General features: G+C 50.0%; 2 protein-coding genes across 4 annotated transcripts in view; one reads left to right on the plus strand and one right to left on the minus strand.

The window, feature by feature from the left end:
- The window catches only part of CELF5 (CUGBP Elav-like family member 5), an 11,978-nt gene extending 10,035 nt beyond the window's left edge, over positions 1-1,943 (plus strand). Inside the window, exons 7-11 of the mRNA XM_026038753.1 lie at positions 81-227; positions 573-635; positions 721-801; positions 1,525-1,668; positions 1,769-1,943. Coding sequence (XP_025894538.1) covers positions 81-227; positions 573-635; positions 721-801; positions 1,525-1,668; positions 1,769-1,896 — 563 coding nt within the window. The 3' untranslated portion in view covers positions 1,897-1,943. The remainder of the gene's footprint in view (positions 1-80; positions 228-572; positions 636-720; positions 802-1,524; positions 1,669-1,768) is intronic.
- A 2,231-nt stretch (positions 1,944-4,174) lies between these two features.
- On the minus strand, positions 4,175-11,280 carry HSD11B1L (hydroxysteroid 11-beta dehydrogenase 1 like). Of its 3 annotated transcripts, none has more exons than XM_026038755.1 (8): positions 11,196-11,280; positions 10,629-10,805; positions 9,607-9,737; positions 8,815-8,926; positions 8,589-8,680; positions 7,635-7,728; positions 6,685-6,850; positions 4,175-6,411 (listed from the first exon to the last, which is right to left on the minus strand). In XM_026038755.1, the coding sequence occupies exons 2-8, from the start codon at positions 10,711-10,713 to the stop codon at positions 6,225-6,227; spliced, it is 867 nt and encodes a 288-aa protein (XP_025894540.1). In that variant the 5' UTR covers positions 10,714-10,805; positions 11,196-11,280; the 3' UTR covers positions 4,175-6,224. The 3 variants fall into 3 exon arrangements, with proteins under 3 accessions (XP_025894540.1, XP_025894541.1, XP_025894542.1); XM_026038756.1 differs by lacking the exon at positions 11,196-11,280 and adding an exon at positions 11,154-11,171; XM_026038757.1 differs by lacking the exon at positions 4,175-6,411 and adding an exon at positions 6,432-6,494.
- Between the last annotated feature and the right edge of the window lie 6 nt (positions 11,281-11,286).

Genomic DNA, 11,286 nt, shown 5'->3' on the forward strand with positions numbered 1-11,286 from the left:
TGGGGCTCTCGCCGGGCGGATGGAGGGAGCGGGAGCTTCTTACTCTCCTGCAGGATCCCCCTTTTCTTCCCGCTCTGCAGGGCTACATTCGCCGCCTCTCCTGGGAACAGCAGCCATGCCAGGGCTCGTAGCACCCATTCCCAATGGATTCACTGGAGTGGTGCCATTCCCAAATGGCCATCCAAGTTTGGACACAGTTTACACCAATGGCCTTGTGCCGTACTCAGGTAGGGACAACTGGAACAGGAGGGGAAAAAATCAGGAACTAGTTACCTGCTTTTATTTTTACTGGATCCTCACAGCAAAGACTTTTTCTAGCCATTTATCACTGAGGCATGGAAATTCACTGGAAGATGCGTGTGCAATTCCTGCTGCCGTGCCTGACTCCATTTGTGTGCACAATTGCATTCTGTGTGCAATTCCTTCTGCCGTGCCACTGACTCCATTTGTGTGTGCAATTCCATTTGTGTGTGCAATTCCACCTGCGTGTGCAATTCCATATGCGCGTGCAGTTCCATTTGCGCGCGCAATCCCTCCTGCCGTGCCGCTGACTCTGTCCTTCCTCTCTGCAGCCCAGAGCCCTTCGGCGGCAGAGCCTCTGCACCCGGCCTTCGCAGGGGTTCAGCAGTACGCAGGTACCGGCTGCCGCCTTGCCCTCGGTTCCTGGGGAGGCTGCCGCCTTTCTGAGGTCACCCCTTGTTCTGTCTCCTTGACTCACAGCGGTGTACCCGGCTGCCACCATCGCTCCCCTCGCGCCGAGCGTTCCTCAGCCGCCTCCCGTCCTGCAGCAGCAGCGGGAAGGTGAGGATCGGCGCGGGAATGGGGCAGGGCAGGGAGAAGGAGCTCGTGGAGCTCCTCATCTCTACCGTACCTCAGTGGAGGAGACCACACTCGTCCTTGTCCGCTCTAATCGTCCGTGTTGGAGCGGGGCTGTGGAACCAACCTTGGCTTTGCAGGGAGCAGGCTATAAAGAGCAGGAAAACGCTCCTCACGCAAAGCTCCTGAGCTCAAAGCTGGTCAGATGCTGCCTGGAGCAAAGCTGGCAGTCAGTGTRATGATGCCTTTGGCATCTAAGGGTGCAACCACGCTGGAGAGAAGGGCACCTTTCCCTCTCCTTGCTGATGCTGTCAATCCAGAGTCTCCCAAGGCCTCCTCCTCCTCCTCTCTGGAGCTCTCCCAGCTTCAGGGTTTGTTTTCCAGCTTATTCCAAAACTCATCCAGAAAGAACCTGGAGCTGCGGGGATCGCTCTGCCCCCAGTCCGCACACCACTGATGGCCCCTTCCATGCAGAAGTGCCTGCTGCCCTGGGCAGTGCTGAGCAGGGCTGGGACAGTCTCGGGCAACCCCCAGGGTCCTTTGCCCTGGACTAGTCATTGGAAGATGTCCTCAAGGGCGGGCTGAGGCACACCGAGGCAGTGCTGGGTTCTCCTCCACCACTGCGCTCCGAGCTGAGTACGTTTCTCTTTCTCTTTCCTCCGGGGGCTGCCTGTGCTTCGTCCCTCCCCACTGCCCCCACGCTTGCAGGTCCTGAAGGCTGCAATCTCTTCATCTACCATCTCCCTCAGGAGTTTGGAGACAACGAGTTGATGCAGATGTTCCTGCCCTTCGGCAACATCATCTCCTCCAAGGTGTTCATGGATCGTGCCACCAACCAGAGCAAATGTTTCGGTGAGTGCTTGTGGCGTCAGGTAGGAGAGCACGGCAGGTGACGAGGACCCTCGTGCATGAAGCCAAGAGCTCTTGGCCATGCCCATATCCTGTTCTTCAGGTTTTGTAAGCTTTGACAACCCATCCAGTGCACAGACCGCTATCCAGGCCATGAACGGCTTCCAGATTGGCATGAAACGTTTGAAGGTCCAGTTAAAACGACCCAAAGACGCCAACCATCCCTACTGACAGCAGCAGGCAAGGAAGCAGGAGTCGCTTGTGCAGCACAGGTAAAGCCGGCGACCTCGGAGCCCTGTTTGTGCGTGGGAGCTGCAAGGGGAGCTGCTCCATGAAGGGAAGGGGAGCTGAGCACAGGAACGCGGGTGGCAGCGCCGGGGACCTGCCAGGAAGAGGCCASCCGCACGATAACCAAGGTGACCAGGGCACCTGGAGATGGCAGCCGGGTTCAACCAACAGCCCAGAGCACCAGGCAGTTCTCTGGAAATGAGGAAGGGCCAAGGTCAAGCCAGGAGGTCAGTCTGCAGGCCAGGACCTAAGGGGAATCAGGAAAACCGATAGCGATGMGACAGGTCAAGGCAGGAAGTCCATGCACCAGGTCTGGGCGCAGTTCAGCAGGGTCTTCAGCTGGGTCCTGGCATAGCTGTAGCGCTGCTGGAAATGAGAGCTCCTCCGACACGGCTTGGGCAGGAACGAAAGGCTCCCACAGTCAGAACGGCCCCAACCACCTGCCCGTGAGGAAAGGGCCAACCCCTCCCCACGTTTGTTCTTTCTAAGAAGATTTAGAAACTCAATAGTTGGGTTTTCAGCTGGGGCAGGTGTCCCAACGTGGACAGTGCGTCCAAGGTAAGAGGGACAAGCACCCGCTTCACATCGTTTGGAAAAGGCAGCTTGGCAGCCTGGCACACCAGGGACCAGGCAACCCCACCTCACATGGGACCAGTGTCAAGTAGGACAAAGGAGGGTCATGGCTGGAAAAAGTCCAGTGTCCTTGGTGGCAGCCGGCTCTTTGCTAAACGTCCCTGCGTAGGGTTTGTCACAGTAGGCCCAAGTAAACCCCAAAATCCACACTGGGGTGTCCAGACCCAAGCACGATGCCCCCACATTCGTTCTCAGAGTGCTCACTAGCTCAGCTGAGCCTTGGGYGGCCTCCTCTGGGGCCTACACCATCAGAGAAGCTCCTGAGTCCAGGTGGGGCTATGGAGGCCCAAGGAAGAGCTGCCTGATGTAGGAGCCGTGTTAAAATGGGAGCTCAATGGACCAAGGCCAGGAAGCCCAATGGACCAAGGCAAGGGCTTCATCCCTTCTAAATGGGGCCGTATCCCTCCACCTTTAAGCAGCTCAAAGCCTGAGGTTTGCTCGTGTGTCCTCCTAACTTGGTCACCCTTTTCCGTTCAGGTGAAGGGAAAGCCCAGAGGAAGAATTTCTGCTTCAGGTTGATTCCCAGAGGCCAATAAGTCTATGAACTCTTTTGACATCGCTCCTTTCCTTCCTCTGCTCCTCTCCTTCCCGCCCCATCTGCCTTCAGCCTGCCTCCCCAAAGCCGGGAAATGGGAGGGAAGGCTCCGGACCTGCCCACCAGGAAGGGTTTTGCCCCAATGGACTCGCACGTTTGCTGCTGATGTGGTGCATAAAAGGGAGCAGAAAACCAGCAGATTTGGGCACCTGAAGCTCTTCCTCTCAGGGTCTGCCTGGAGAACACAGGCCAAGGAAACCCGGAGGTGTGTGTCTAGGCTACCACGTTGRGACCTTAGCCCACCCCATCTCCCGTCCCTTTCATAGATAAGTATAAATATAAATAGACAGTCTCTATTTTTTATTAAAGTGACTCACGGGACCAAATTTTCCCACTCAGAGCCTGACGCCTTGCACGAGGGCTTGGAAGCCGAGGCTTTGCCTCGGCACGCCGTCTCCTCGCGAGGCGCTGCGGACAGGCCGGTGTTTTTGAGAGCACGGACAAGGAGCAGGGCAGAGCACAGCTCCCCGCTCGGTTTGGGCGAGAARCAAGGCCAAACCACCCCAAAAACGACATACCTCCAGGCCCGGGGCCCAGCCAGCCGCTCAGCTCGCGAGTCACTCACCTGCCGACCTTAGCACCAGCTTGGTTAAGCATCTCAGCAGCTCTCCGTCTTAACCTTCCAAGGGCTTCTGCAGAGCGAGCTCCTGGAACTGGATGCCCAAGCCTGTCCCGACCACTCCCGGGTGAGGCTGAAAGCACAGGGAAGCCCTTTCCCTGCAGGAACTGCAGCTGCATGCACGGCCCGGACCCCCGGCTCCCAGCTCGCCACGCTAACGGGGAATTCTCTTGATCCAGGCRAGAGGAGATGAGAGGATTCCAGCAAATGCTACTGCCAAAAGAGCACGACAGAAGCGTCCCAGGGGCTACACAGTGCCTCCCCGTGCTGGAAACCATGCGAAGCTGGTTAGCGAGCATCTGCAACCTCCAAGCCCAACAGAACGTTTGCTTCTGCAGAACTGAACCCGGGGACTTGCCTCTCAGACCCTCTGCAGAGCTTTTCCGAGCAAACACCAGGAGGATAGTGTGATAAAAGAGGGCTACGTTCATGCTTTTCCTTCCACCTCCCCCTTCAGAGGACAGATTATACAGTATGCAGCATAGATAGAGATAATTGTACACTTAAGCACAGAACATAGGTCAGAGCTTGATTTAACAAAAAAAAAAAAATACTAGAGTGGGAGAAGGGGGTGTTACTGAAATGGTGCATCCGTTTAACAACTTGAAAGTCCCCTACGTTTCTACCAAAATACAGRAAAAAAAACCCTTCAGAGTATTTCAGAGTTTGATAAAATACCAAGAACATTCCTGTGTGTGTATGTGTGTATGTGTGTTTATGTCTACGTACGAACAGAGGGCTGGTGGAGAAAGGTGGATGAGACTCAGACTAAGGAGAGATGTAGGGGCTTCTGAGGACCTCAGCCCCTTCTCCTCCAGTTTCCCTTGCTCGGTTGTCTCTGGCCAAGTCCCTCAAGGACATGGACATCTCCTCAGCCAGCCCTCTGGCCCCGATGGTGAGTCTGAAAGATGGATGGAGCAGTGCAAGTCTGTGCGTTTCAACAGTCCATGTTTACTGACTGTAAATACCATTTTTATACTTAACATCTATTATGTATGTGATTTGTATAATGTATTTTATTTCTGCTACAAGTAATTTCAGGAAGTTTAAGCCTCATCTAATTTTGAACAAAAAAGAAAATGACCRACAAATGCAAAATGGAAAGAAAAAAGAAAAGAACTTTGGAAATTCTATGTCAGGCTGTTTAAAATAAGCATTTACAATCAGTTCCTTCCCTTACAGTTACCGATGTGACTGTACAAGGTCACARGTGAGATACAAGCTTTATCAATGTCAAATTCCTCACTCTGGTCTTAAAAGGAAAAAAAAAAATCTTAAATTTATTTAATAAAAAATTTACTTGCCAAGTAACTTGGGGTTTTATTTCAYGTGTTGGTTGCAATGACTTTTAGCTAGTGCCTGCCCTTGAAGATACGAGGAACCCAAGATGAGGAGAGCCCGTTTCCATCGAGTCACCTGTGCAAGCAGGTAAGCTTTTCTAGAAGGATGGACGGCAGAACGCGAGTCCTAGTGGATCCGATCCTGCCGTATTCTGGGCATCACCCCGTGTTTCAGGTCGCTCAAAGGCTACCTTTGGATTTTTCTTTTATTCCACTCCTAGGTCTGGCCCCCAAACCACAAGTTTGTTTTATCAACCCAATTGCAATGGGTAAAGTGAGCTGCCTAGCTCCAGCAGAGCGAAGCATAAAGCAGGTACTGCTCTCGTGTGCACATTGCAGGCTTCTTTCAACACCTACGTGCTTAGTCGAGACTGAGAGCTCAGCTGARCAGACACAAACTCCTTTCTTTTCTTGCACTCCAGGGGAGGAGCACACCGGGATTACCAGCACCATGTGCCATTGCCATGCACTGGAGCCAAAGCACCCTTTTTGCTTGGACTTTTCCAAGCAGGTGCTTTGAAAGCCTTATTTAACAGTGCTAAAAAAAGCAGAACATGAGAGGAGGAATAATCTAGGATTGGCTCAGCTTCTGATGCCTCCTCCTTCCTCCACACAGTTCTGTGGTGCCTGGTCCATACTGCAAAMACGAGGAGCAAGCAGGTGTAGGTCCATGTAGGAGAGGTGGCTTCAAGCCACCCAGGGGATGTGAATTGCAGCAAGTTSCTGACAGTTCCATGCAAGGCCATAGAAAACTGTCAGGTCAAAATCCAAGGCCTGYGATACACAGAGAAACAGCAGGACGCCCACATGGTTTTGGTTTTCCCACATGGAATTGCATTTTGCAGATGGGCAACGAAACCACCTGAGCCCCAGCTGCTCCAGACTGCGCTCAGATCAGCAGAGTTTTTCTCCACACCTTTAGTTTTAATTCCCCTTTATTTCATCCTGCCACTGCCCATCCTTTTCTACAATGAGAAGCTTCAGAAATTAAACCTGAGGACACCTAATACCAAAAGCGATGCCCAGGAGGAGAGGCAGGACTGGAGCTGGCAGAGAGGGACGACGAGAGGAGAGCAGGAACCTCTCAGGGGCTGCTGTAGTTGTAGTAGCTCTGTAAAACGCGGTCCCGGTGGCTGGGGAACCAGTCTCGGAAGCGGCACATGTACTGCAGCCACCAGGGGTAGAAAGCCTCGTGCACCCGCGTGGCCCCTCCTCGGATGATGGCCAGGGCAGCTTCCGCAGCGGGAGCCGCGGTCAGGTACACTTTGCCCCTGCAAGGAGACCCGCAGAGCATCACTCAAGGCAGGCAGGACCTGTCGTGGTCTCCACTAGGTACCCTGGGTTCTGCATGGTCCTATTTAGAGATGGGAGACACACACAACCCTCATGCCACACCCAAGCAAAGGCACTTTTCACATTCATTTTCTTGCACACTTAGATGACCACGCTATCTTAGACAGAGCTGGGATGCATTTCTTTGCATTCTCTGCGGAGGAGGTAAGCTCCTGTATACCCAACTCCTGCATCCTCCTCCAAACACATACCTGGTCTTCTCTAATGCCACCTCGGTGTCAATTAAGCCCAGGATGCAGAGTGTGATGAAGATGTTTTTCTTCTGCATGGCGAGTTCATGGCGCAAAGAGCCGAAGAATCCATCCAGCGCAAACTTGGTGGCAGAATATGACGTGGTGAAAGGAGTAGGAATTTTTCCTGAAAAGGAAGAGAATGGGAAACACTAGGAAGTAGCTATAAGGAAGTAGTGCCACAAAGGAAGAATCTAGGCAAAACTGAGACTTTGCCATGCTGCATCCACTCATTTCCCCCTATTTTCATTCACTCGGACGTTTCTGAAAATGACACCACCTTATATGAACATATCCCAAGAAAACAGCCACAAATGGGGACAAGGGGAAGAAACACCTTTCATCTATACAGTACCTAGGTCACAGGCTGAGCTCGAAGCAAAACAAACCAAATATCACCCCTCAAAATACAAACAAAGCCATGTGAAGCCACAGGTGTAGCCATGCATCGGGTGGTGACATCGGTCCCATGGCAGTTCCAGCCCCAAAACACACTGGGTCAGGATGTGTAGAAGGTTGTAGTGTAAGCTTTCACACAGTGACTACACTCAGAAGCCTCTCTCCTGCTCTTCCTTCCCACACAGCAGATAAAGGTAGCTGCAGCTATTCCAGCTGGCCAAAGCCTGGCTTTAGAGAGCAGGAGAAAGGTCTCAAAGCTGTGGGATACASGAGCCTGGTGTGAGGATTGAGAGACAAGTGAGCAGATCTGGCCACTTCCCCAAGTGCAGAGCAAAATTCCAAGGGAATGCAAAGTGATGCAACGTGGAAAAGGTGTCCTGGAAAGCCAGGCCCCATCCTGCTTACTGCTATAAAAAGTATACTTGAAAACGTGTTCAAGGACACAAAACCACAGTGTRCTGTAAATCCACAGTTTCCACAATAGCAGACTGCCACCAGTTACAAGCACTAACCTGTGAGAGAAGAAACAACTATGAGAGAGCCTTGGTTCTCCTCCAGCGTGGGAAGAGCTGCTGTTGCCAGGGCCACATAACTAAAGAAATTCACCTGGAATGACAAAAAAAATCATTGAATGAGTAGGAGAGTTTGGAAAGAAGGTCAGCAAGAGCCAGAAAGCCAACCCAGTGGTCAGAAATGCAAGAGAGCACAGCTTGGACTTATAGGCTATTCTATAGCCTTCAATATCTATAAGGAGAGCAATAGCATCTTGATTTACGCCCCTTCTAAATCTATTTAGACTGTGAACTAAGACTACAATGAAGCCTCACACTCAGCCTCTCTTTTGAGCTTGACTGTTCTGTAACTTACTGGACATTTTGTACCTGTGATCTTTGGTTCTCTAGCAAACAGACTTTTCAACATGAAGTACAACTAATAGGGTTTACCTAAGCTGCTTAGGCAAACAATCAGGAAAATATCTGTGTCGGTGCTTCCAAAGCATGACACCAAAGCGATCTACAGCAAAACACCACGCCTGTAAACAGACACTCAGGAGCAAACATCATCTCAAAAAATCACGTTTTATCGTGTTCTGCAACAACACGTGCGTCTGCCATAGATTTGTGGGAGATGTTAATACCTATAGTACAACCTCCCACAAGTAGAGTAATCCCACGGGGATTAWTCTACTAATCCCTGAAAACACCAGGCTACCGGGAGGTAAAATGGGCAGCAGGAAGGAGAGTTGTTCTTCCCAGACATTCCTCTGCACACTTACACACCAACATACTTGAGCAAGGCGCCTAGTCCAGTAACAAAGACTATTTACCCAAAATATGAGTGGAATAAAACATTCAACCTCAGCCATTGCTGTAGGCTTGATTTTGCCTTCAAATCTCCCAAAGCCAACCCAGGAAAAGCCAGACTCACCCCATTCCACACGGGCTCTCCCCGCTGGGAATCCTCACCTGCATGAGCCAGCGAGTGTGTTCCACATCTCCGTCCCACATCTGGAAAGGGGTCATGCCAATGTGGTTCAGCACCAAGAAATCCAGTCCCCCTGGGGACAGGGGAAAAAGATGTCAGGAAAAAGATGCCATCCTCTAACCAGTTACCAGCTGAAACAACCAGTCTTCCTCTTGAAAGGCTGGGAAGTGCTTTACCACCAARAAACGTGAAATATGTTCAGCTTACCCAGTTTTTGGACAGCAAAATGAACCACCTTTTCAGGCTCTGAAGAGGAAGACATGTCTGCAGCGATATAAAAGACTTTCTTTGCTCCAAGCTCCAGGCACTTCTTCATTACCTTTGGAAAAACAACCAAAAAAAAACCCACAATACAAAGATAAAGCTACATGGAATGGAGGGAAGAGAACAGAAATAAGGCCACTATAAGACCCCGTTTTGTTGGGCATGGGTTTTTTTGCTGTTGCTGTTCATGTTGTTTGTTGTTTAACTTAACAAGAGTCAATTCTGAACAGATACACACCCTTATTTCAAATCTACCTCTATTTGTTTAACCAGAYCAGTTAACTCAAGGTAACTATTGGTAAGACTTCAATCTACCTTGGAAAAGACAGGCTCACCAGAAATAATGTTCCCCCCCCCAACCTGCCCCCCATTTTTTCCCCTCTCTCCTCTCCAGGAGAATTCTTCTGGAATCAGTGTTATGCTTTCTATTCAAATATCTATTTTTTTCAAAAATATGTGGTGAAGGCCTGGCTGTACTCATCTTTCACAGTATTTTTTTTTGCTATGTTGAGTATGTGAAAGTGCCCGGTAACAATGTGTAGTTTAGCTATTTGCTAAAATATTCTTGGGAAATATCCTTACACTCACTATCCCTAAACCTCTCCTTTTGCACCAGTCAAAAATAACGCAGCTGTTTTCGCTCAGCAACATTTCTGAAGGGAAAACATTACTCCACCAAGTGTCTTTTCCGCCATTCTTTCCCTTTATTTCTTCCTCACACCAGGCAGTCCCTACCCTCTGCAGCACCGCTTCCCTCCTCGCCGTCAGGACGATTTCCGCACCGAAGCTGGCATAATGATAGGCCATCTGCTCCCCGATCCCAGCGCTGGCTCCGGTGAGAAGAACACGGGCTCCAGACAAGCTCTCTTATTAAGGAGAAGGAGGGAAGGGACAATAAAATTAAATTWAAAAAAAAATATAAAATAAACAAACACAAAGTGGAATAGCTGCCTTTAGCTACCAGCAGGGCTCTAAAGGAAAATAGTGCAAGTCTTTACTAGTCTTGATGACTCTTCAGAAGCAGTGGAGAAGCAGGATTGACCTGAACAAGCCCAACAGCCCAGGAGAATCAAATTAGCTAATCCCTCCACTCCAGCTCAATGAATGCGAATCAGATGGAAGCCTGTGACTGCACGGAGCAGTTACCATGAATTACCCTCCCGGGCCCAAGTGCTCAACAACAGCCTTGTTTTATTACTACCCCTTTCTGTTTTGGGTATAATGCCTGTATTCTAATATAAAGCCYATTATTGCGAAGGAATAACAACATATTTATGTAACACAGCCCAGTCATAYGCCCTTTGGATTCTTAGATCAATATCTTTCAGGGATTATGTCAGTTTGCACTGGTAATAGAAAGATGCAGAACATAAACCAGGCTCTAAGCCTCCTGTCTTCTGCTTTTCAATTATTTATTCTTTGTCATCAGTTTGCAGCAACATCAGCCCTTTTGTGCTGAGCACTACACATGCAAGAGGGTGGCCTCCACCCCCATCAAGTTTGCTATCAAAAATGGGAAGGCAGTGGCAAAATATATATATTTTTTTTCCCCTACAAAGACAGCAGCATCCTTTGTAAATACTGTTAGATCATCCTGTCTTGTGTTCCAAACCTTCCTCTGGTCTTGGGAGCAACGCAGTGCATGGGGCCCAACAAACTCTGTTGAGACCACAAGGAACACTAAGAAYAGACCATGTTTTGAAATTCAACCTCTTTTTTTACATACCTTACATTCTAGCTTGCCCTGGGAAGCCTACCTGGATCAAAAGTGTCTTTCCAGAGGAAAGCCAGGAGCCCAGCTACAATTCCTGCAGCACAAAGCGCTTTTCCAACTGCCTTCATATCCCTTAAAGTTGTGAAGAAAAAGCACGGACTCCTGAAGCTGGGCTCCTCAGCCCAAACGCGGTGATCTCCCTCCGATGCTGCAATCCAACCTGCACGAGATAAGGCAAATATCTTTAAGATATTAAGTAAATAAAGATATGTAAAGTTTKCATGTATCCAAGGTGCTGGGTAGCAAATCTCTACAACCCACAAAACCTTGTGGAATCAGCCCAGATTCCTGGTTTAAACCCGGAGCTGAAAGTCTTATATTGCAGCAAATGTCTTCTGCAATTTGCACCGCTGCATTATTTCACATTCTTACAGACCTGCTTGGCATAAACACACAATAAGGCTGAAACACAATATTAACTAAACAATTATCTTTTTCCCCAACACCATAAACCACCTGCAGCGTTCACAAAAACCAGCATGGCAATGAAAGCACATGGAAAACTCACCGGTACCGCTCAGCCGGGCTTACCGGGGTAAAGCGGGCTTACCGGRGGAAGCGCTCGGACTTCGGCTCGGGTCCCCGCCGGAGGCGGCCCAGAGGACACAGGTTTAACAGAGGGCCCGGTCCCGCTCCCGCCG

This window comes from Nothoprocta perdicaria, unplaced genomic scaffold, assembly GCF_003342845.1.
Source record: "Nothoprocta perdicaria isolate Ctin4 unplaced genomic scaffold, notPer1 scaffold_218, whole genome shotgun sequence".
NCBI lineage: Eukaryota > Metazoa > Chordata > Aves > Tinamiformes > Tinamidae > Nothoprocta > Nothoprocta perdicaria.

Bases quoted from the DNA above. Each gene is read 5' to 3' on its own strand.
- HSD11B1L (XM_026038755.1), bottom strand. From the start codon at position 10,713: ATGAAGGCAGTTGGAAAAGCGCTTTGTGCTGCAGGAATTGTAGCTGGG. The intron at 8,927-9,606 runs GTAGGGACTGCC...GTTTTTCCAAAG, and splicing joins GGGAAGCGGTGCTGCAGAGG to GTAATGAAGAAGTGCCTGGA. The intron at 7,729-8,588 runs GTGAGGATTCCC...TTGTCATTCCAG, and splicing joins ACACTCGCTGGCTCATGCAG to GTGAATTTCTTTAGTTATGT.